Raw genomic sequence first — 24,574 nt, 5'->3', positions numbered from 1 at the left:
GGCCACTTCCCCTGAGTATAAAGGGTTAAAACTATCACGGATGATTTATAATAGCTTAGTTGTATGAATTGTGTAGTTACATTTCTCCATCCTCATCCCTCAGCTGGTTACCAAAACAAGTGACCTCTTTGTTGAGGTGTCCGCTTTGATGTGGTTTAAATCCCAGATTGCTCCTTTAGTTAAAGTACAGTATTTTTATGGTATGAAAAGCTGTTTTCTGAGAAATAATTCCACAGTCACAAAGGAAGTGTATGTAGGCCGACATGTTTTTAATCAATGCTCAACATTTTACCATGAAAATCATATTTTATGAAACACAGGAAATTGACAAGACTTTGGTCTTTTTTATTCAGCCTCTTTTCCCTGTAAGAAGAAAGAAATAACAGAATGGATCAGTATTAATAATGAACATGATAAATATATCAACACTTTGAAATAACAGAATGGCTCAAGCATTTAAGACTCAGTAAATGTCAGAATTGTCTACTGTGAAGTCAGGTGTAGGTTTAGCAGCACTTCTGTACCTTTCCAGAGTCACGGGTCTTGGCTCTGAGCTTGTTGACCTGAGTCTCAGCGATGTCAGCACGCTCCTCAGCCTCTTCCAGCTCATTCTGAACCTTCCGGAACTTAGACATGTGCTGGTTGGATGCTTCCTCCTGGGTGAGGAAAAGAGACGAGAGCAAAACATCAGTATTGAACGTTTGAAGCCTCATATTATTTTTATTTTTTTATTCATATAATTATTTTAAAGATATTTTAAAAAGATGTAGGATAGCATTGTACAGTATATATAGGGAGATAGATGATACAGAAGAGAAAGTGAGTGGTGGAACAGAGGATCAATCTGCTGCTTCCAGGGCCATGTGATCCAGGAGAGTCAGCACCACCTCTCTACTTTAAAATGTTACACATAGGAAGAGTCACTGTGCGTACATTTCTTCAGAAATGACTTGCACTATCAACTGAGTCAATGTTGACGTTTTGCAGTAACAACACTTCAACTAATCTCACTAAATGTTTTGTAATGTCTCCTTGGGACTGTAAGCTTTCAGAGGATTTGACTAAGTCTGTGACTCACCGCTTCCTCAGCCTGCCTCTTGTAGGCCTTCACTTTCATCTGCAGCTTATCTACCAGGTCCTGAAGTCTGCCAACGTTCTTCTTATCCTCCTCAGTCTGTGGGAGAAGTTACAAGGATCAATAGTCTATAGTTTAACACACAAACCAGTGTGCTTTAGTGTGTGAAGAATGCACTTTCTCTTACCTGGTAAGTGAGCTCCTTGACTCTGCGCTCATATTTGCGGACTCCCTTGACTGCGTCTACACCTCTTCTCTGCTCAGCCTCCACCTCAGTCTCGAGCTCACGCACCTTTGTGGAAGAAATAAAGGTCAGCATTTATGTGAGGTGGTGAAGTCAGACGTAACAAATGTTTGTAAAACAGAGGAATCTTCTTCTACTGGTCAAGAAATGTCTGCTCTTATGAACTTTTACGATTTTAATTAAAGGGGTCTATAATGAAAACAACTACTTTTCATGATGTAGGTGGGCTATTGAGAGAAAAAGCCATTACACAATGCCCCTGTTTATTTTCATATGATCAAATACACTTCCAGCAATCTGTTTTTCAATCCACCCTGCTGTTAACTCACCCTGGACTCCAGTTTCTGGAGCTGCTTCTTGCCTCCCTTCATGGCCAGATTCTCAGCCTCATCCAGACGGTGCTGTAGGTCCTTGACTGTGACCTCCAGGTTCTTCTTCATCCTCTCCAGGTGAGAGCTGGTGTCCTGTTCCTTCTTCAGCTCCTCGGCCATCATGGCCGCCTGGAATGGTAGTTAGTTTAATTTATGCACCAACTGGCACCAATCATAAAGCTCATTCGGGATCTTTGGTGTGGTTAAACCAGCCTAGCGACTGCTGGCCCTTGGGGACAAATCAAGTTGTTGGAATTCAAGGACTCACGTCAGTGATGGCCTTCTTGGCCTTCTCCTCTGCATTCCTGGCCTCCTGGACGATGTCGTCCACCTCTCCCTGCACCTGAACCAGGTCAGTCTCCAGCTTCTTCTTGGTGTTCGCAAGGCTGGTGTTCTGAACGAGGAAACAAGGCGATTTGTTTGACTCTCAAGAGAACTTACAAGTGAGAAAGAGAAAGTCACAAGGCTGAAATCATGAAAATGTAAACGTTATGCTTGGTTGAGTTTCATTAGAAATGGCTTTTGACCCGTACCTGGGAGTGCAGCAGTCCAACACGCTCGCTGGCGTCCACCAGCTCAGTCTCAGCCACTTTGCGGCCTCTCTCTGTCTGCTCCAGAGCAACTCTCAGCTCCTCGATTTCAGCCACCATCAGACCGTTTCTGCGCTCCACCATGGCTGCCTGCTCCTTCATATCTTCTGCGGCTCGGACGGCATCATCAAGGTGCAATTGTGCATCCTGGGGTTCACAATTACATAGCATCATTAGACTTGTGGAAGTGGGGGCGATAGGATTGGTATTAAAGGGGAAAGGGTGATAACTAGTCAGTCGTACAACTGAATGCCTTCAACTGAAATGTGTCTTCTGCATTTAACCCTCTGAATCAGAGAGGTGAAGGGGTCTGCCTTAATCCACATTCACGTCATCGGCGCCCAGGGAACAGTGGGTTAACTGCCTTGCTCAGGGGCAGAATGACAGATCCAGCAACCATTAGGCTACCTGCCTCCCCAGTGGGTAATAGGCATGTTCATTGGTAAAAATGTCCCCGATATCCCAACAGTATATTAGTCTACTCTAATATCCATACCTTCCTACAGTATATTAGTCTACTCTAATATCCCTACCTTCCTACAGTATATTAGTCCAGTCTATTACATTCCTCTGATCTATTATTTTCTACTGATTCACAAACAAATCCCTCCCCATGTTCAGGTTGTTGAGCCTGATGTCCAAGTCCCTTTACCTTGAACTGTCCCTGGACGTTCCTCAGCTGTTTCTGGGCCTCAGCGGCCTGCCTGTTGGCGTGGCTCAGCTGGATCTCCATCTCATTCAGGTCTCCCTCCATCTTCTTCTTCACCCTCAGGGCGTCATTCCTGCTCCTGACCTCAGAGTCCAGGGTGCTCTGCATGGAGTCAACCACCCTCTGGCTGTTCCTCTTGATCTGCTCCATCTCCTCGTCCTTCTCAGCGATCTTCCTGTCCACCTCACCCTTGATCTGGTTCAGCTCCAGCTGCACACGCAGAATCTTGGATTCCTCGTGCTCCAGTGTGCCCTGAAGGAAGAGAAGCCGTCAGTCAAATCAACCCTTCACTCAGCTCCGCCCCCCTTGGTTACTGTTGCAACCTCAGACAACATTTTCCTGGGAAGCCCAATTCCCCATTCAGACCACTGGAATAAACCCCTTACAATAATCTCAAACTGTGTTTTTAACTACACAATGAAATGAAACACAACCCCTCAGGTATGTTGTGTTGGACTGTCATTACAGCTGCTTTAAAGGGCATCCTGGTCAAGTCATGTTTGTAGTGTGGCCACTGAATGGCTCTGAATTCAGTGCCAGCATGCAGTCAAAGCTATAACTACTTTTGGAACTAACTAGTGGTCTCAAATCGTATCCTGAAGTTTAAAGCAGATGGGAGATGTATTCATAACAAGACTAACTGAGCTAGCCAATGTATATGTTATATGTTATATGCCTAGCTAGCAACGTTTGGTGGTCTATGAGACAGAGCTAGCTAACCAGCTGAGCTAGCAAACAACGCAACACAAGTATAATATCGGATTCAGTCCATCAACAGGCTCTGTCTTTCAGGAATCACATTAGAAAGTACTGCTGATTCACTGTTCAATTATTAAACTTGAATTTTATTTTAAGAAAACTCTGTTTCTGTTTTCTTTTTCTACTGGTTTTCATGTGTTTGAAACAAGAGCTTGTTCGATGTGTCCGACTCGACGATAGTTGCTATCCATTGGAGAACAGGGATTGGTTGCCCACAAATGTTAGGGCGGAGCTTAGTGAAGAGTCAGGACGTTTGGATGTGCAAAACACAAGCAATTGCATATATATGACTACAATAAACACCAATAAAAGGGAGCATTGGATTGTAACTGGCATTGCCAAGTGTAACACTGCTTTTCCTATCAAACAGCTGTAGTTTGTACCTCAGCCTCCTCCAGAGCCGTCTGGATCTCAGACTTCTCTGTCTCCACGGTCTTCTTGGCCTTCTCCAGCTCATGGATGCTCTTGCCAGTCTCTCCGATCTGCTCAGTCAGGTCAGAGATCTCCTCTGCACACACAAACACAGAAGCTGTTTAGACTTGGGAGATTTCCAGTGGATATCACCAATGCACTGAAGTTTATAATGAATAATAATAACAGATAATTAATTAACAGTAGCTCCTATTACATAATATCTTGCAAATCTAATTGCCACCCCACATCATTGGGTTGTTCAAAGGAATACCAATTACAAGTTCCAAAAATATATATATTTTAAAATGTATATACAAATTCTGAGATTTGATATAATGTTGATGATTCCAGTTGATTCCATTTTCAAACACTGGTCAAACATCATGCAAAAATAACTGCTGTCAAATGCTCACGTTGCAGGTTCTTGTTCTCTCTCTTCAGAGTCTCCAGATGATCCAGAGCCTCCTCGTAGGAGTTCTTCATCTTGAAGAGTTCAGTGCTCATTGAGCGAGCCTCCTTCTGAGCTCCTTCCAGCTCAGCCTGGCCCTCCTCATACTTCTGCTTCCACTCTGCCAGAACCTAGCGAAATCCATGGGATTTTCATTACAACTCATTGAAAGAGAATTTTCAATCGGAAATATGCTACAATTATAATACAACTGATCAAATAGCAGACAGAAAATATCACCCTAGAGTGAGGTTCATATATGTTCACCTTGTCGAAGTTCCTCTGCTTCTTGTCAAGGTTGGCGGCCATGGCGTTGGCTCTCTCAACGTCAATCATGAGGTCCTCCACCTCTCCCTGCAGTCTCTGCTTGGTCTTCTCCAGGGAGGCACACTTTGAGTTGGTCGCCTCAATGGTCTCTTCAGCCTCCTGCAGACGCTGGGCCAGCTTCTTCCTGTTGGACAACAGAGGATGGTGTCATGGTGAGTAACTTGTTGTGAAACAAATATTGCACTACATATTGAAGTACCATTTTCTCAGATCCCCAACCAGCCTCACCATCCACACCGTTTATTTTAGTCTTTGCTATTGAGTGCAACTCACTTGGCCTCCTCCAGCTCCTCTGTGCGTTGGATGGCATCAGTTTCATACTTAGTCCTCCACTGAGCCACCTCACTGTTGGCCTTGGACATGCCGCGCTGCAGCTCTGCCTTGGCCTCCTGCTCCTCCTCAAACTGCTCTCTCAGGAGATCACAGTCATGGCGGGCAGACTGGACACCATGGGCCAGTGCGTTTTTAGCCTGAGAGAGAAAGAAAGACAAAGAGAAATTAGAGAGGGAGAGTAAAACATGACAGTAGGAGTCTCTGAGGGAGGTGTAGAAACAGTCTATGTGTAGATAAAGCTCTAAACTGGAAGGTGGTTCCCATTTAGGATGCCTTACCTTGACCTCCTCCTCAATCAGTCTCTTCAGCTCTTCCACCTGCTGGGTGAAGGCCTGTTTGCCTCTGGTCAGCTGAGACACCAGGGCTTCCTTCTCCTCCAGCTGGCGGCCAAACTCACCTGCAGGGAAAGAGGGACCTCCTGTGAGTCATTCTTTCTCGATTGAAATTGTGCAGAAACTGTGTGGATTTAATTTTTCAGCCCCCAACACATGTTATTGTGTACTACTGAGGTGAACTATATTGGTTTGTTGTTCATTGTTGAAGGTACCATTTTCTGTAAGGAGTCTGGCCCTCTGTCCACTGATGTCGTTGACCTGGCGAACATTCTCATCATTCTTAGTCTTGATCTCACTCAGCTGGTCCTCAAGAGTACGGCACATCTTCTCCAGATTGCCCTGTTAGTGAAACATATGGGACTGTCAACTTCAGTTTATTCAATGGTCATTTAGTTGACCCTCAACACTGCTTGACCAAAACATCACTACTCACCTTAGCCTTGGCGACAGCCTCCATGTTGCTGGAGAGGTCATCAATCTCCATCTTGTACTCACTCTTCTCCTTCTCCAGCTTCTGCTTGACGCGCTGCAGGTTGTCGATCTGCTCCCCGAGCTCAGCCACACTGTCGGCCTGCTTCTTGCGCAGAGCGGCGGCTGTGGCCTCATGCTGCAGGGTGGACTCTTCAAGATCACGACGCAGCTTCTGGAACTCAGCCTCGCGCTTCTTGTTCATCTCAATCTGAGCAGCAGTGGCGCCTCCGGCCTCCTCAAGTCTCTCGCTGATCTCCTCAAGTTCCCTGGAGAGATCGGCCCTCTGCTTCTCAACCTTGGCCCTGGCAGCACGCTCAGCCTCAATTTCCTCCTCCAGCTCCTCAATACGGGCCTAAAACAGGTGGTAAGAGCAGGGGGAATGAACACTACAATACAGTTGAAACAATTGAACCTCACTACATAATAATAGCATGTACTGTATATTTAGCATAAATGTGTTTATACATAGCCAGCTACACTAACATATTTACTATATTCATTAGACATTGTCCCATGCAGGAACCAAACTAACAACAGTAAGAAGCAACATCTTTGCACAGATTAGAAGCACCAGCAAGAAGCACCATCTTCCATCTTACTGAGTCATCAGAATCCACCAGGAAGAATGTGTGCTACCAGAAGAAATGTGTCAGTTATTTTCCTGTACTGGAGCTTAGATCCTGTATTGTACCTGGAGTTCCTTGATCTTCTTCTGCAGCTGAGCTCCCAGAGACTGCTCATCCTCTATCTTGCTGAGGAGCTGGGTGGTCTCGAACTCCTTCCTAACAAACACAAACACATTTGTTTTGGTTAGACAGTGTAAAGGGAGCCTACATTACCATTCACTTTGCTTGTAAGAATCACATAAGTCTAATTCGTGATTACAAGAATGAGCCAAGAAGAACCATTATGTTGATCAAGATGGCAGGGAATACTGAAGTCATTTATTTGTGTTTACTTCTTGATTTTCTCATCAGACTGCTGCTTGTCATTCTCCAGGTCCATTATGGACTCCTGGGCCAGTTTCAGATCTCCCTCCAGCTTTCTCTTGGCTCTCTCAAGGTCCATACGGAGCTTCTTCTCTTGCTCCAGAGAACCCTCAAGCTACAAGATATAAACAGACATGTGTTGGTCAAATCTAAACAACTGTAGATTATATCATCTTGCATAATATCATGGCCAGAATGTCAAACTCCACTCACGTCGTCCACTTGCTGTTCCAGCTTGGTCTTGGCCTTGGTCAGAGTGTTGACTTTGTCCTCCTCTGCCTGCAGGTCGTCCAGTGTCTGCTGGTGGGCCTCTTGGAGGGCTTTCTTCTCCTTGGTCAGCTTGGCAACACTCTCATCCATAGACGCCATCTCCTCTGTCAGGTTTTTAACCTGAAAACGGCCAACACAAATTTAGTTTTTGGTTTCTTCACCATAAGTGGTTAAATGGATAATAGAAATGTGTCAACAAGTACTGTACTATAGATTCAACACTAGATGGCACTGTACTCCATGCCAGTGGACTGAATGGAAATCATAAACGAGGGGGGAGCAGAACATGTAATGAATGTGGGGAGTCCACCACAACTGAAATTCCACTATTTTGTGTCTTAATTTTTACTGCACTCACAAAAAGACTTGAATTACATTTCTGTTTTGAGTTGATCATTCTTTGGATTATTGTTTGGTTGGACTGTTTACAAGACCTTGTTTTCAGTGGCGTGCTTCTCCTTCTCCACTTTGGCCAAGGTGAGCTCCAGGTCATCAATGTCCTTCTTCAGCTCAGAGCACTCGTCCTCCAGCTTCCTCTTCTTGGCAGTCAACTCAGCATTCATCTCCTCCTCATCCTCCAGCCTCTCAGTCGTCTCTTTGAGTTTGGCCTCCAGCTGGATCTTGCTCTTGATGAGCCCCTCGCACCTTTCCTCAGCATCGTTCAGATTCTCTGAATCCTGGTTTCAGAACAAGATTTTTTTAAACTGTGTTTTCACTTTGTGTATCAAAATATAGACTTCATTTAGTCAAATAAGTCAGAGCAAATCAATTTAAATGTTTTAAATTTACCATGGGCATTTTCTTGAGTTAGTCACATAGCGATTGTGTTAGTGTCTATGTACTTGTGGGTCTAAATGTGCTCTGATGAGGGTTGTTGCTCACTCACAGATGCGACTTGAAGTGCCAGGTCATTCTTCTCCTGCACCATGGCCACCATCTTCTCCTCCAACTCCTTCTTCTTGGCCAGAGCCTTGGACAAGTCCGACGTCATCTTCTCATAGTTCTCCTTCATGTTGGCCAGCTCCTTCTCAGTCTCAGCGCTCTGCAGCAGGGGCTTGATCTTGAAGTACAACTTCATCCATGGCCAGGTTTTCACATTCATGAATGAGCGGATGTTGTACTGGATGGTGAAGACAGAATCTCTGGTCCACAGAAAGGATAGAGTGACATGGTGACATGGTGAGTGAGTGACATGGTGAGTGACATGGTGGTGACATGGTGAGTGACAGGGTGGTGAGTGACATGGTGAGTGACATGGTGAGTGACATGACATGGTGAGTGACATGGTGGGTGACACGGTGACAGGGTGACACGTGACATGGTGAGTGACATGGTGAGTGGTGAGTGACGTGGTGAGGGTGGTGAGTGACAGTGGTGGTGAGTGACATGGTGAGTGACATGGTGAGTGACATGGTGAGTGACATGGTGACAGTGACATGGTGAGTGACATGGTGAGTGACAGGGTGAGTGACAGGGTGAGTGACAGGGTGAGTGACATGGTGAGTGACATGGTGAGTGACATGGTGAGTGACAGGGTGAGTGACAGGGTGAGTGACATGGTGAGTGACATGGTGAGTGACAGGGTGAGTGACATGGTGAGTGACATGGTGAGTGACATGGTGAGTGACATGGTGAGTGACATGGTGAGTGACATGCTTAAAGATCTCCTCCAGTGTTTTTGATTTGTACTTTTCCTGTGGAAAACGATATCCCAAGTATAAATACAGTAAAGTACACACACTAAAAATCTATGTTTTGAGGAAAATATATATTTTTAATACAACTGCAAACTTCAAGCAGTGGCATTCCCAGTATTCCTTAACTGGAAAAGTAAAAAATAAAATCACTGGATGACGTCTTTAAAGCTACATTCTGCGATTCAAAGAATAACAAAATGGGGACCCCACCACCAGCTGAGGAATGAGGCTCGGGAAATATAATCCCTCTTAAATGTATAGACGTCGCTCTAGATGAAAGAACTGACAGGTGATGTTAAGATCATGAGGCATTTCATATTATTCCAGAATTAATGGGTAAATATCACAAAGTTAAATAACAATTGAACAGCTTGCTAAATCCCAACCTGCTGCTTTAATAGAATATTATAACATGTACCTTCTCATCCTGAACAACTCACAGCATATTCAGTACACAATCATTATACATTACATACAGGAGGCTGACAGAATTGTTTGCCAAGATGTGTACTCTTCCTCACCTCCTCTCCATCATCTTGGTGAACTCTCTCCTCATGAGGAATCCACGGCTGAGAGCCTGGACCATGCCGACCAGAGAGGCCAGCTTCTCATCTCTCATCTCCTCCAGGACACCCAGCAGACCGGCTTTGAAGAACACCTGACACAGGTTGACATGGTCAATTATAGAACCAGTCAGGTGGAAACAGAAGGGTTGGATCCAAAGAGAGGAACAAAACCACTAGATTGATTTGAACAGCATAAACATTGTAATCCTTACAAACAAACCATGAGATCGGTTGTTAATGAGCGGTAAGTTATTGTATAGTTGTAGATTAATAATGTACACTGATATAGATAACTGCAGACATACCATTCTGACATAATGCACAAGATAATGAATTGAGTACAATGTTTCTTCACATTTTTAAGAAATAATTACAAGATGGATAGATCACCCTGGAGAGACATTTAATGGTTAGAGTTTAAATTATCATTGAAGTTGTGTTTTAGTTGGCATCTTTTGCTGGGGGGGTTTGACTGACCTTGGTGTGTCCAAACTTGTAGTCCTCGTGATTCACATCAATGGACCCAAGCAGCTTCTCAGAAGCCTTCTTGTTGTCCATGAACTGGCCCTCGGGGATGACACTGGCATTCAGTACTTTGTACCTGAATCAGGAGAAATGTTTAACATTAGTCAAGTTGTAATGGGTTGGTTAAGCCTGGGAACACCCTTGGAGAAGGTGTGTGTGTGTGTGTGTGTGTGTGTGTGTGTGTGTGTGTGTGTGTGTGTGTGTGTGTGTGTGTGTGTGTGTGTGTGTGTGTGTGCGTGTGTGTGTGTGTGTACCTCTGCTTGAAGTCAGCATAGATGATTCTACTGGGGAAGCCCTTCCTGCAGATCCTGATGCCCTCCAGAACACCATTACACCTGAGCTGGTGGATAACCAGGAAGTTCTCCATCAGACCTGGAAACACAAACCAAGTCTCTATAAATACTCATAAACAGGTTAAAGACTGGTTTGTTAATGTTAGTGATACTGTACTGACAAGATGTCATATTTAACTCAACATCTATTGTACCTGGAGTCTTTGACTCGTTGGGGATCAGGCAGCGCACAAAGTGAGGATGAGTGCTCCTCAAGTTGGTCATCAGCTTATGTAAGTTCTCCTGTAAGAGGGTTACAAACCATGTTCTCAGAAATCATTTATGATAATCAGTACATGTTTTGAAGGACTGAATATCCACATTTTAAAAGCTCACCCTGAACTGGGAGGACACAGTCTGCATGGAACCACCCTTCTTCTTGCCTCCTTTCTTTGTTGTATCTGTTATAATGGAGAAAAGTTCCATATAATTATAAATGAGAGGATCTCAGGTTATCTTCACACACATCTTAATGCTGCCAATGAGATTGTGTAAAATAACACCTATTGTATGAGTACATTAACCCAGTAAATCACCCTGACAAATTGTGATACATTTAAAGCAGCAATCAGCAGTTGAAACAATAACAACGCATCCTCCCTGCCCCTGTTTCAATAAAACACTGAGAGATGGTCTGGAGAAACATAACCACTCAAATGTATAGACAGATCTATGTATTGAAGGACTGACCATCCATGATATCAAAATGATAGTTTTAATAATGTTTTGAGGCTGTAAAGTGCATGTTTCCCTTTACTTTGCTTACAAACATACAAGTAAAAGCTTATATTTCGGCTTCTGATGGGGTACAAAGGCTGAACTAAGCTGATGTTCTTCAAGAAAGTTACAATATGTTCTTCAAGAACGAATGGGTACATGTCCTAAGTCCACAAATGGATGTAGCAACTACAGACTGAGCCTTTAAAGAATATGGGACTGATTTGTAACTAGTTCTTCATGAAGTCTTTTGATGTTCTGCTAGTCTTACCCTCAGGTGGGGCAGCGACATACAGGGTCGCCAACAGTTTGACTGAAGACTTCCCGTACAGCTGAAGAACTGAGTCGTTCAGGGGGTCCTTGTTCTTCTCCAGCCAGCCAGTGATGTTGTAGTCCACAGTGCCGGCGTAGTGCACCAGGGAGAAGTGGGCCTCTGCCTTGCCTTTGGCTGGCTTGGGCTTCTCAAACGCCTTGGTTTTGCCAAGATGCTGGGAGTACAGCTTGTCCTTGAAGGTAGTGTCTGAAGACTTGGGGAACATGCACTCCTCTTCAAGGATGGAGAAGATGCCCAATGGCTTTACGAAAAGAGATGTATATCAAATTAGTGATGTTTACATTTAGGATCATATTTATTCCTTTAGCAAATACGCTATTATCAGAGTATCTTCATTTAGTGGCACAATAGGAAACATATTGAGTTCTCAACAGTCGTACCATGTGATAATACCTCACATCACTCCATTTGAGCTTTGCTGTTGAGGTCCATTATAATCCTGACAGACAGCTTACCTTCTCAATAAGCTCAATGCAGGCAGCCAAGTCCATGCCGAAGTCAATGAAGGCCCAGACGATTCCCTCCTTCTTGTACTCCTCTTGTTCCAAGACGAACATGGTGTGGTTGAAAAACTGTTGCAGTTTCTCATTGGTGAAGTTGATGCACAGCTGCTCCATGCTGTTGTACTGTTGAAGGAATTTCAGAAGGGATCATTTCATCATCATACAAGGCTGTAATCCCTCTCAATCACAACGAATTGTCTTGTTCTGGTCTCAGACTCACATCAAAGATCTCAAACCCGGCAATGTCAAGCACACCGATGTAGAACTGCCTTGGGTTCTTGGTGTCCAACATCTCGTTGATACGGATGACCATCCACAGGAACATCCTCTCGTAGATGGACTTGGCCAGAGCCGAGACTGAGTTATTAACCTGCAATGATAATAGCTCAAATTAATACATGATATATTGACCATGTCTAGTGACAAGGTGAAAAGAGCTTGGGGAAAACATCATCACTATTCAAAACAAGCAATGTACTCATCACCAAAAGATGTAGGGTGCTCAGAAAATAGTAGAAGCTGTGTTTGGCCGCCTTACCTGAGGCACGGTCTGTCCCTTGGTCACATACTCGTTGCCGACCTTCACTCTGGGGTAGCACAGAGCCTTCAGCATCTCAGCTGAGTTCAGGCCCAGCAGGTAGCCGATTTTATCAGCCACTGGAGAGAGAACCAACAACAACAGACTCAGAAACACAAGATCACTTGTTTCTGATGTCACACTGACAAAAGGGTTAGGTTTTGATTTGAACACACATCCATAATTTTAAATAATTTCTGGAGGTTGGAATTTGGTCTCTATAAATGATCTCCTGCCGGACTTGGAGGAGGCTCTGTCAATCTGACATATTGTATATCTATGAGTGGGAATGGGACTAATGTTTACATATTGTATATCTATGAGTGGGACTGGGACTGGGACTAATGTTTACATATTGTATATCTATGAGTGGGACTGGGAATGGGACTAATGTTTACATATTGTATATCTATGAGTGGGACTGGGACTAATGTTTACATAGGTATATCTAATGGGACTAATTTACATAGTGTATATCTATGAGTGGGACTGGGAATGGGACTAATGTTTACATATTTACATGTATATCTGGGACTAATGTTTACATAGTGTATATCTATGACTCACCCTCTGTGGGACTGGGAATGGGACTAATGTTTACTGGCTCAGCCTGCTCCTCACGCTGCTTCTGCTTGAATTTCAAGTTGCCATGGTGCAGTACAGCTCCTGTCAGCTTGTAGATGCCATTTTTCTCATCATTGGTGAAGCCCAGGATTGTAATGGCATCCTGGCATTAGACAGGAAGTACAACAGTGATGAACTGAACGGTAGTTTTCTCACATACAGAACACTGCAGTTCTGTTCTCTCAGCAGAACAAATGAGATGGATACATTTGACTGGGTTCTCAGATCCACATGATTACACTTGACCAACCCTGGTAGATGACAGCACAAAAATCATTTTAGACGAGAGATTGACACCGGAACAGGAATCCCGCGTTTTTTTGCGGGTCCTCCGGGATTCTGGCAGGAATGGGAGTGAAGTTCTAGAATCAAGTTCGGAGAGGATCAACAGTCCACAGGAGCTGGCAGTACATGTATAGTTATAAACATCGTTTTGGTGTGGAAATATATCATGTGTAGAGTATTTCATTACAATTTTTATTTTATTTTTACGAGTACACCCTCGCGGCTCACTCCAGTTGTAGCGGGTCACAACGCTTCCTCAGATGCCAACCGACGTTATTAGGTTAAATGAAGAAGCCTTCAGTAGAGGAATTGCAACATCTTGTTGCAGCCAAGGACCCTTCACTAACAATATTAACATTAGAGCCAAAGGAAATGGCGATGTTTTAGTTCAATTTGATGGTCTTGTCTCTGACAATGACGGAACCGAGAACATGGTTTGTAAAAGAAATGCTGCGGTGTAACATAATCAAATACGCGACAAACAAGAGAGCGGGACAAGCGGCCTGATGCCGCATAGCTGCTCTCCTCCCAACAACTTTATCGTCAAGCCTGATTGTTCGTGTATTTAACTAAACCCGTAACGTATGAGGTGAAGAGTGAAAGAAAAATGTATTGACTTATGCAGTAATGCCCGCTCAGGTTTATTTGTTATGTTCATGTTGTAAATGTTATTGTGTTGTAAATGTTCATCAACGGCAGTGCTCAGCTGTAGGTGACTGTGGTCTGTCCTCATCCTCCAGTTTCAATCCATCTACATTTAGGTCGTTTAGAATATGTTCTTATCCAGGGCGATTTAGGCCTACAAGTCAGTGCATTTAACTAATATAGGTAAGACAACCACATATCACTGTCGCGTATTGCATAACTGAAATAATTTAGCATACTTCCTAAACAAACACAATAGCCTACATACTATATTTCTGTGCGCAAAAATGAGCACTGGACGGGACAAGAGAGATTTTTTTTTATCCGGAAGGGACAGGAAAGTTCAAGGGTTGTAGAACTGTTGCTGGATCAGGACAGTACAGTAAAAACCATTGACAGGCCAAGAAGGAAAGGAATGAATTTTCACTCCCGTGTCAACCTCTATTTGACACAGTTCCACAGGGACTTAGTGACACTCTCTTGTGGATGTCTTACATGTACAGTATGGGCCTCAAGGTGAAGTGTGAAGGCCTTGAGGCACATGCCTAACTAACAACAAGGCAGAATAAAGCAAAACCAAATACATGAAAATTCCCAGCTGCCACCAGGTTGGAATTGCACAGTGTATTCAGTGTGTACGGTGGTCCTACCCATTCCATATATAGAATATGATGATTCAGTGTGTACGGTGGTCCTACCCATTCCATATATAGAATATGATGATTCAGTGTGTACGGTGGTCCTACCCATTCCATATATAGAATATGATGATTCAGTGGTCCCTACCCATTCCATATATAGAATATGATGATTCAGTGTGTAATTCCATATATAGAATATGAATTCAGTGTGTATGGTGGTCCCCCATTTGTTTGATTCAGTGTGTATGGTGGTCCTACCCATTCCAGCTATTCCCTTTGTTTGACTCACGTCTGTGGCATCCAGCTCTTCCTTGATGCTGGCCACAGTGATCTGACCCTGACTGCACATGGGGAAGTCGTAGGGGTTGGTGGTGATGAGTGACATTTCTATGGACAACAGAGGATGTCTTGTCAGTTAAATCTCTTAGAATTCTACTGTCCTACCTTTACAGTATCTCTCCTTTACTCAGTAGATGGACTCAAGGATGTAGTATAAAATAAATAGCATCAACTGAGACTCGTGGACTAGTGCATCACAGTCCATTACTTGACAGATATTTCCCAAAGACCTGACCCATATCTAGATGCCTTGTTACCATGGATGTACTCATTGTAATAGTATTTATAATGGAGGTAGGAAACATTCCCCCTGAATCTCTACTTTGCCTCACCAATAATTTCAGGTTTGTGATTGGTCATCATCTGGAAGAAGATGTGGTAACCTCTCTCATCGGGAAGCTGGAAGGACACTCTGGACTTCTCTAGCAAGTCTGAGAGATAGAGAGAATATGAGATTAAATTATATGATATGATGATATGCTCTCCGAATAAGAATATGTGTGAATTTAGGAAATCATTGAGAAACAATGAAAATCAACTCACAGGTCTCAATGTCAGCTTTAGCCAGTTTGCTACCTTGGAAGTGAATCCTAATGAATTTACCCTAAAGTAGAGCATGGGGGTTAGAAAGAGGTTACCTACATATATCTAACATTTTACTTTGATAGACCCCTTTAAATGTTACAGTTTGTTTGACATCTATTGATGTCAGAAGGGAAATACTGAAATACATTTGTCCAATATTAGATAACTTTCCCAGTGTGCCCTTCATACTTACGAAGCGAGACGAGTTGTCGTTCCTCACTGTCTTGGCATTACCGTAAGCCTCCAGCAGAGGGTTAGCAGCAATGATCTGATCCTCAAGAGATCCCTGATTGAGACAAACACAAGTTGCTCAGAAACTGGTTAAGTGGTAAGGTTAGTTATTCTCGATTGCTTGAACACAGCCCACCAAACTGAAATGTGTTCAAATGGCACTCAGAAGCTGAACATACCTGCATTTTGGTGGGGTCTACTTCCTTCTTGACACCAGACACTGCAATGGTGGCAAAGTACTGGATGACACGCTTGGTGTTGACAGTCTTTCCTGCACCGGATTCTCCACTGGTTAATATGACAGAGAAACAGGGGTTTTAGTCACATGTTTGAATGTCAGATTGGCTTTCACTAAGAAAAAACATTGAAAAATACACTGTTTTCCGACATAAATGAACACATATCCCCACTCATCAACTAATTTCTATGCATAGCCTAATCCATTCATAATGTCATGTATTTTCATCACACCCAAGTGTCCCAACATATTGCAGTAGAAACCCTTTTTCAAGTGAGATTTTAGTAAACAACTTACGTAATCAGGACGGACTGGTTCTCCTGGTCTGCAACAAAACAACATATTGATTATCATACTCAAGCAACAGTATGGGGACATTATTGAATTCATAGCATCATCATGGATTTAAATTAGGAACCTTTTCCATTCAAGGCCAGTGAAATCAGATATTACCAGCAAACTTTCAGCAAACTGTTCTATCCTTCAGTCCATCCATCCATCCATCCATCCATCCATCCATCCTTCCTTCCTTCCATCCATCCATCCATCCATCCATCCATCCATCCATCCATCCATCCTTCAGTCCATCCATCCATCCATCCTTCAGTCCATCCATCCATCCATCCATCCACGTAGACTCCTCGTCAACAGTAGATACATCTCTAAAGCATATTTTAACTTCCTTCCTTCCATCCATCCTTCGTTCCTTCCATCCATCCATCCATCCATCCATCCATCCATCCTTCAGTCCATCCATCCATCCATCCATCCATCCTTCCTTCCTTCCATCCATCCATCCATCCTTCATCCATCCTTCCATCCATCCATCCATCCATCCATCCATCCATCCTTCCTTCCATCCATCCATCCATCCTTCAGTCCATCCATCCATCCATCCATCCATCCATCCTTCCTTCCTTCCATCCATCCATCCATCCTTCAGTCCATCCATCCATCCATCCATCCATCCATCCATCCATCCATCCATCCTTCCTTCCTTCCTTCCTTCCTTCCTTCCATCCATCCATCCATCCATCCATCCATCCATCCATCCATCCATCCTTCAGTCCATCCATCCATCCTTCCTTCCTTCCTTCCTTCCTTCCTTCCTTCCATCCATCCATCCATCCATCCATCCATCCATCCTTCCATTAGAGCTCATACCAATCTGCATGAACTGAAAGGCGTTGTCAGAGACGGAGAAGATATGGGGTGGAGCCTCCATCCTCTTCTTCCCTCTGTAGGCGTTAACAACCTCCATGTCGTACACAGGAAGCCACTTGTAGGGGTTCACCGTGGCACAGAACAGCCCAGAGTAGGTCTGGATGAACGAGAATAAATCCAATTAGGGGATTAGAACAATCAGATTGACGTTTACCTGGATTTATGTGAGGATGTGGGTGTACTATGGTATAGTAATGTAGGTCTACTGTATTGGTCTGTTTTTAGTTTCTACCATGACTTTATGTGTAGTACTGTATGTGTGTGTATGTTTATACAGGTATCTTACATAGATCATCCATGCTGCATAACGCTCTTTGAGGTTATACAACACAGAGGCTTCATTCAGGTAGGTCATCATGGCCATGTCCTCAATCTTGTCGTACTTCGGGGGGTTCATCTCATAGACATCTGCATCTTTGAACACTTTTCCTTCCTGAAACAGTCAAAAATCTAGATGATACACAGATCAAACTGGACAGGACTGAATGCTTTTAAAAACAAATATATTTTTTAAAAACTGCATACCCCATTTAACCCAACTACTTTGTTATCAACCATTGACACATACATGGTGATACTTAACTAGTCAAAATAGAACATTTAATGCCAATTTTAATTAGCAGCGATAAAAAGGATGTGTTTGAAGGTTATATTCTGCTTACAAAAAAACTAAGAAATGCTTATTAATCAATATTTTTTTACTTATTTAATTTGTACAATTGGCATGATAAAAATGAAAAATTTGTCTGCACAATCTTCAAGTCTTTTCAAATCAGGCTTTTACCTCCTTAGTGCCGTTAGGATTCGTGACTGTCACAGTACACTTTCCTTCACCCCTGGCAGTGACCAAACCCTTAAGGTAAAGCTCCTTGGTGTCTGCGACATAGCAGGAGTTCTTTGAATCAAAGGGTGCGGTTTGTGCCTCCATCCTCTCCTTCTCAGGCTTACGGAGGTATATGGCAGCCTTGCCGTAGATTTGCATCTCCGCGTCCGTACTCATGGTGACGGATCACTAGGAAAGAGACAACAAGAAAGAGTGATTGACTCTGTGGTGCTTCCTCCACAGTCAACAGATTTGTGAGGGGTTTCTCTTACAGAACATTTGTCAGTTTTCTTATGAAGACTCAAACTATGTCTCACCTTCTTTTTCCCCTTCTACAGATGAATTTGTACTTCTTGGAGAACCCTGGGAAACATTAGGGTGGTATGAATAAGTCTAAAGCATTAACATTTAGTCCCCGGAGGGCCAGAAAACATCATTCAACTCAATCATGACAATCTTGTCCAATTAAACTACAGGTGCAACTGGTAACTTTCATTTCCTGGTGACAACTCACTTAACTACACATTCTGACAAGAATTCAAATAAATACCCCTGAAAACCCAGTTACATTATAAACCAACCCCTCCATTTATAAACAGCAGGAGAACCACTTTTGACCGTAAATGAAATTTACAGATTTGAATTGAAAACACATTTAAAGTTAAGCACAATAAATAAATAAAACATTTTAAATCAATGCCACTTGATTGCATTTTAAAAATCTAACAAGACACATGTAAGATTCTAAGCACACAAAATGTTGGCAAATGTAAACATGTGAAGAGGTGGAGAGTCTCTTACCACAGAGGAGGAAGGTGTCTGACTTATGGATGCTGGGGTCTCAGCCTGCTTATATCTGGTTGAAACTGACAACCAGGCAAAAGTTAATTATGGACCACTCTGGTAAAGGACATGGATTGACTGAGAGACATCTGTATTTCTGTGTCTCACTAGCGGCACCAACTCCCAGGAGCGCCACACTCCCATTACATTAGTTTTTAATGCAATAGTTGGTTTTAAATTGATTTTCACTGAATTTACATTAATTCGATCAAATCAAATGTTATTTGTCACATGCGCCAAATACAACAGGACCTTACAGTGAAATGCTGACTTATAAGCCCTTAACCAACAATGCAGTTTTAAGAAAAAAATAGATCATAATAAAATAATAATAATTATGAAAACATCAATATGACAATAATCATGACGCTGCCACTCAAATACTGTAATGACACTACAATTGTAAAAAATATATAATGTTACTTAATTTAGTTTCATTTTTGTGGCATTAATCCTTATCAACAGCTTTCTTTATATAAAAAAAAATAGATCTATTATTTTGCTTTCAAACACATCTAAACGGTCTCCTCAGTCACCTCCTGCTTGTGAAGGAGTTGGCCGTCACTTCATTGCTTTGCTTAGTTTGATTTGTCACCCTGGTAAAACCATATTGCAAAACTGATTTTAAAGCTACAACAGAAACATTTAGGCTCATAAAAGTGTTAAATCAACTGTGTAGTTATTTATCTACAGTATGATCTATTGAAGATGCTGCAAGGGCTTTTAATCGTCTCACATGTCAGTTGTCTAAAACGGTCCAGGAGGATTCTTCAGGCTTACATAACATCAGTACAGTATTTAAATCATCTTATCCACTCGTATTTCTGACAGCCAAGTAGCTGCCTCAAACTTTTATTACACTCTGAGGTAAACCGTTTAGCAGCTGGCTTCTATAAAACTGCTTTAAAATGACTATATAGTTACTATAAAGTAACAGATTCCTTTCCATGACCATGATATTTTTAATTAATCCTTTACAAATACAGTTTTAATATCTTTCTAACAGACATCTGTAGCAACTTGTGAGGGAGCCACCATCGGCAGAGACATTTCTTTAATGGTAATGCTAATGTTTCTATTTGGCAGCGCAAGGGGAGACACGTCAGACTGAGGAGTGAGTTTCACAGATCCCCCATCTGCAAACACAAGCAATAACAAGTCTATACCCATTTAGGAAAAAAGCATTTCATGTATTCAGTAACATTAGACTTATCCACATTTTCCAGAGGGTTCAAATTGCAATGAGTTAGAGGCTAGATAGCTTTGTCAGCATATCAGACACATAAGCGGAGCCCTCCAACTTTTATGAGAGGGCTATAAATATATCCACAGTGGCGGGAAAGGTTGGAATGAAAGCCAAACAGTCAGCTGAAATCAGGGGAGAACGACTGCGCCCCTCTCATTGAAGCCATGCTGTTCAAGGCCGACCTGGGTACTGCAAGCTGTCGTTCCCAGAAACAGTCCATGGGCTAGACCCCCCACATTTGGGTCGTAGGGTTCACTTGGGGTGACGATGTCTCACAGTGATTTCGTTGAAGGTATATGTCCCTGGAGTTGTAACACGTGTGATAGCAGTGCAGAAATGGTAGCTTTCACTGTGTTTTCACATTTTCATTCATCCCTCCATCCTATTCATTTCCCCCATAGGAGAGGGTAGGGATTTTACACTGTCACAAACAATGTCCGTACACAAGATATTGCTCACACATACCCAATACTCATTCAGTATATAATTGAAAAGCTTTGATTCACAGCTATCCACTAGACACATTTTCGGGAATGTTCAGGTCAACAGAACTTTGACCTTTGACATCTAGGGTACATATCAGAATTACCTGTATGAATTGCTTTAAAAAAGGAAACCCTGATACAAGTGGAGCTGACAGGTCATGACATCACCCTTCAAATGTATATAATATAACCAAATTTGACAGCAACACCTTCAAATATTGTTTAAAATTAGCCCATATTGTAAAATTGACATAAGAATGTTGGAGGTTACGTTTTTGGATGGTAACTTTGGTGACATAAGCACCAAATTACATACACACGGCTAGAAAAGATTTGTAGATTACAAGACAATCACAGAAGACTTTTTCTAACATGGCCAAACAACTCAATGGGGTCCCATTCGCATGACCATACCTGTATGAAATATAATTGTAGACACACGCACGCACACACACACACACACACACACACCTTGCTCCCCCAGACGCTTAGGTTCCAACAGCTTCAGCTGAAGGGGAGTTGTGGGATTCCCAGTTTTATTGATATTCTCTGTTATGGACTTTTCTTGTCCTTGACTGTATTTTTCTACAATCTCTGTTGTCTTTGCATTTGAAAGTGTACAAATAAAGCTGTCCAAAAATAAGCAGATATTTGAATGGTCTGTTTAATAGCCATATCAGGTATAAGTCTGTTTCCTTTATGTTAATGTCCTCTGGTGCACGGCTCAAATAGCAGCAGATCTGCCAACAAAGCAACGAAGCAATGCTAAATTACCTTAGAGATTGCTGTGGAAGCTGGATGTATTTCTGACCACTAAACATGGCCATATTGGGCTCGTAACTCATCTGTTGCTTTGGTAGACTCTACTTCTTGTAACTCTGCTGTCGACTGTATGGGATGAAATTGGAGTGTCAACAACAGCTCAGTAGTTGGGGTTTGATACTTTGACATTTCTATGACAGATGATCATAAAGCAATCGGCTGCATGTCATTCTGACTTCCAGTTTCGGGAACAGGGCGATTGGCAGGAGAAGGTTGCTGACAGGGGGGGGGGGGGAGATCATTTTGACTACTTGTTTGTCCAAAGATCTGTAAAGCTTCATGGAAAACACAACCGATCCCCATGTGTTTATCCTTGAACATTTCTGAGATTAATATTACATTGACTTCACACTGCAGGCAGGAAAAGACCTCATAACCTGTAATGAGGATCACAGAGAGATCCGGTTCAGAACAGAACATTATTAGACCTCATAACCTGTAATGAGGATCACAGAGAGATCCGGTTCAGAACAGAACATTATTAGACCTCATAACCTCATCATAACCTGTAACCTGTCAAACCTGTAGGGATCACAGAGAGATCCGGTTCAGAACAGAACATTATTAGACCTCATAACCTGTAATGAGGATCACAGAGAGATCCGGTTCAGAACAGAACATTATTAGACCTCATAACCTGTAATGAGGATCACAGAGAGATCCGGTTCAGAACAGAACATTATTAGACCTCATAACCTGTAATGTGGATCACAGAGAGATCCGGTTCAGAACAGAACATTATTAGACCTCATAACCTGTAATGAGGATCACAGAGAGATCCGGTTCAGAACAGAACATTATCTAGATCTCATAACCTGTAATGTGGATCACAGAGAGTTCCGGTTCAGAACAGAACATTATTAGACCTCATAACCTGTAATGTGGATCACAGAGAGATCCGGTTCAGAACAGAACATTATTAGACCTCATAACCTGTAATGAGGATCACAGAGAGATCCGGTTCAGAACAGAACATTATTAGATCTCATAACCTGTAATGTGGATCACAGAGAGTTCCGGTTCAGAACAGAACATTATTAGACCTCATAACCTGTAATGTGGACCACAGAGAGATCTGGTTCAGAACAGAACATTATTAGACCTCATAACCTGTAATGTGGATCACAGAGAGATCCGGTTCAGAACAGAACATTATTAGACCTCATAACTTGTAATGAGGACCACAGAGAGATCCGGTTCAGAACAGAACATTATTAGACCTCATAACCTGTAATGTGGATCACAGAGAGATCCGGTTCAGAACAGAACATTATTAGACCTCATAACCTGTAATGAGGATCACAGAGAGATCCGGTTCAGAACAGAACATTATTAGATCTCATAACCTGTAATGTGGATCACAGAGAGTTCCGGTTCAGAACAGAACATTATTAGACCTCATAACCTGTAATGAGGATCACAGAGAGATCCGGTTCAGAACAGAACATTATTAGACCTCATAACCTGTAATGTGGACCACAGAGAGATCCGGTTCAGAACAGAACATTATTAGACCTCATAACCTGTAATGTGGATCACAGAGAGATCCGGTTCAGAACAGAACATTATTAGACCTCATAACCTGTAATGTGGATCACAGAGAGATCCGGTTCAGAACAGCACATTATTTAGATCTTATAACCTGTAATGTGGATCACAGAGAGATCCGGTTCAGAACAGAACATTATCTAGACCTTATTAGTCGACCACAAGGTCCTCACATTGCTGACATTGGCCCTTCCCATACTAAATTTACAGTGAGATATGTGAGCTGGAAATAAGATCTGAATGAACCCTGCTCGGTTGTTTTGTGGATCCATGCCACAGACATTTCATGTCCAGATATAGAGTTTTACTGCTGTGACATTTTAATGGATTGAACCGTGGAAAAAATAAATGCTGATGTGAGCCAAGGCGCTAGGGTGTCTCAGGGTAACTCCAGAGCCGGCCCTAGCCTTTTGGGGACCCTAAACTAAATGTTGTTGCCCCCCACCCCCAATTTTATAACACATTTTCTGCAATTCTATACATTTTTACGTGACTTATTGAATGTTAATATGATATATGAGTGAGAGTGAAAAACAAAATCAATGGGGGCCCCCTGGAGGTTAAGGCCCCTGAGGTCATGCCCTGCAAGACCGGTTGATTTTTATAAACTAGGCAAGTCAGTTAAGAACAAACTCTTATTTTCAATGACGGCACAGGAACAGTGGGTTAACTGCCTATTCAGGGGCAGAACGACACGTTTTTTTACCTTGTCAGCTGAGGGATTAAATCTAGCAACCTTCTAGATTACTAGTCCAACAGCTCTAACCACTAGGCTGCCTGGCATCCCAATTCAACCATGGTTACTAGACTATCTCAGCAAGCTAAAAAATCTTAACTGACATGGGCTAATTAAGAGACTGTCAGTGATAGAGGTTTTCTTGGGTCCTGAAAATGAGACCCGCGCCAAATTGGAACCACAAAATTCCAACCCGACTTCGACAGGACCAGGTCATTTTTCTGAAGATCAATACCCAACTCGATTAGGATCCGACGTTGACCAGATCCTGACCTGAAACATGTCCAAGATTTGTCCGAAATGGTTTCACACATCCATTTTCTGTTGCATCTAAAATAATGGCCATCAAACAGGACCCGACCGAGATCCGAGGGTCTTTCTATGGTATTTCGGACCGGTTCGGGTTCTGGGTAATCGGGTGGAGCCGTGAAGACCTTTATTCAGTGACTGACATAACAAGAGAAAAACTGCTAATGTACAACCACATTTTAAAATTGCACCTTGGGTATTCTACTATTCTAACTCCTAATAGTAACTTGAGAACCCAACAGATTTCCTAATTATTATTATTTTTTACTTATTTTTTGGGGGTGGGGGGTCGGGTCGGGGGCCCCCTATGCCAGTTATGCCACTTAGTGGCTAGAGCCGGCTCTGCCTGAGGAATTAAAGGACC

The 24,574-nt window shown here is 42.6% G+C and overlaps 1 protein-coding gene across 3 annotated transcripts in view; it reads right to left on the bottom strand.

Annotated features, from left to right (window-relative positions):
* The window catches only part of LOC118382944 (myosin heavy chain, fast skeletal muscle), a 78,402-nt gene extending 59,282 nt beyond the window's left edge, over positions 1-19,120 (bottom strand). Inside the window, exons 1-41 of one of the 3 annotated variants that reach the window (XM_052512656.1) lie at positions 19,023-19,114; positions 18,539-18,584; positions 18,183-18,410; positions 17,685-17,831; positions 17,339-17,495; positions 16,472-16,499; positions 16,116-16,224; positions 15,899-15,991; positions 15,664-15,724; positions 15,453-15,551; positions 15,071-15,168; positions 13,154-13,313; positions 12,548-12,666; positions 12,230-12,379; positions 11,962-12,132; positions 11,444-11,747; positions 10,792-10,856; positions 10,611-10,698; positions 10,378-10,495; positions 10,076-10,199; positions 9,554-9,690; positions 8,222-8,477; positions 7,770-8,012; positions 7,279-7,455; positions 7,035-7,180; positions 6,768-6,858; positions 6,039-6,428; positions 5,818-5,944; positions 5,549-5,667; positions 5,211-5,407; positions 4,878-5,061; positions 4,576-4,741; positions 4,132-4,256; positions 2,933-3,241; positions 2,224-2,427; positions 1,959-2,084; positions 1,649-1,819; positions 1,263-1,367; positions 1,079-1,174; positions 525-656; positions 249-363 (exon numbers count right to left, since the gene is read on the bottom strand). In XM_052512656.1, the coding sequence (XP_052368616.1) occupies positions 346-363; positions 525-656; positions 1,079-1,174; positions 1,263-1,367; positions 1,649-1,819; positions 1,959-2,084; positions 2,224-2,427; positions 2,933-3,241; positions 4,132-4,256; positions 4,576-4,741; positions 4,878-5,061; positions 5,211-5,407; positions 5,549-5,667; positions 5,818-5,944; positions 6,039-6,428; positions 6,768-6,858; positions 7,035-7,180; positions 7,279-7,455; positions 7,770-8,012; positions 8,222-8,477; positions 9,554-9,690; positions 10,076-10,199; positions 10,378-10,495; positions 10,611-10,698; positions 10,792-10,856; positions 11,444-11,747; positions 11,962-12,132; positions 12,230-12,379; positions 12,548-12,666; positions 13,154-13,313; positions 15,071-15,168; positions 15,453-15,551; positions 15,664-15,724; positions 15,899-15,991; positions 16,116-16,224; positions 16,472-16,499; positions 17,339-17,495; positions 17,685-17,831; positions 18,183-18,398 (5,826 nt within the window). In that variant the 5' untranslated portion in view covers positions 18,399-18,410; positions 18,539-18,584; positions 19,023-19,114 and the 3' untranslated portion in view covers positions 249-345. Of the gene's footprint in view, positions 1-248; positions 364-524; positions 657-1,078; positions 1,175-1,262; positions 1,368-1,648; positions 1,820-1,958; positions 2,085-2,223; positions 2,428-2,932; positions 3,242-4,131; positions 4,257-4,575; positions 4,742-4,877; positions 5,062-5,210; positions 5,408-5,548; positions 5,668-5,817; positions 5,945-6,038; positions 6,429-6,767; positions 6,859-7,034; positions 7,181-7,278; positions 7,456-7,769; positions 8,013-8,221; positions 8,478-9,553; positions 9,691-10,075; positions 10,200-10,377; positions 10,496-10,610; positions 10,699-10,791; positions 10,857-11,443; positions 11,748-11,961; positions 12,133-12,229; positions 12,380-12,547; positions 12,667-13,153; positions 13,314-15,070; positions 15,169-15,452; positions 15,552-15,663; positions 15,725-15,898; positions 15,992-16,115; positions 16,225-16,471; positions 16,500-17,338; positions 17,496-17,684; positions 17,832-18,182; positions 18,411-18,538; positions 18,585-19,022 lie in introns of those variants that run through there. The other 2 variants (XM_052512654.1, XM_052512655.1) reach the window with 2 other exon arrangements.
* Positions 19,121-24,574: the final 5,454 nt, after the last annotated feature.

This window comes from Oncorhynchus keta, unplaced genomic scaffold (genome assembly GCF_023373465.1).
Source record: "Oncorhynchus keta strain PuntledgeMale-10-30-2019 unplaced genomic scaffold, Oket_V2 Un_contig_889_pilon_pilon, whole genome shotgun sequence".
Lineage (NCBI taxonomy): Eukaryota > Metazoa > Chordata > Actinopteri > Salmoniformes > Salmonidae > Oncorhynchus > Oncorhynchus keta.
The sequence above is the reverse complement of the archived record's forward strand: the minus strand, read 5'-3'. Positions and strand labels throughout refer to the sequence as shown.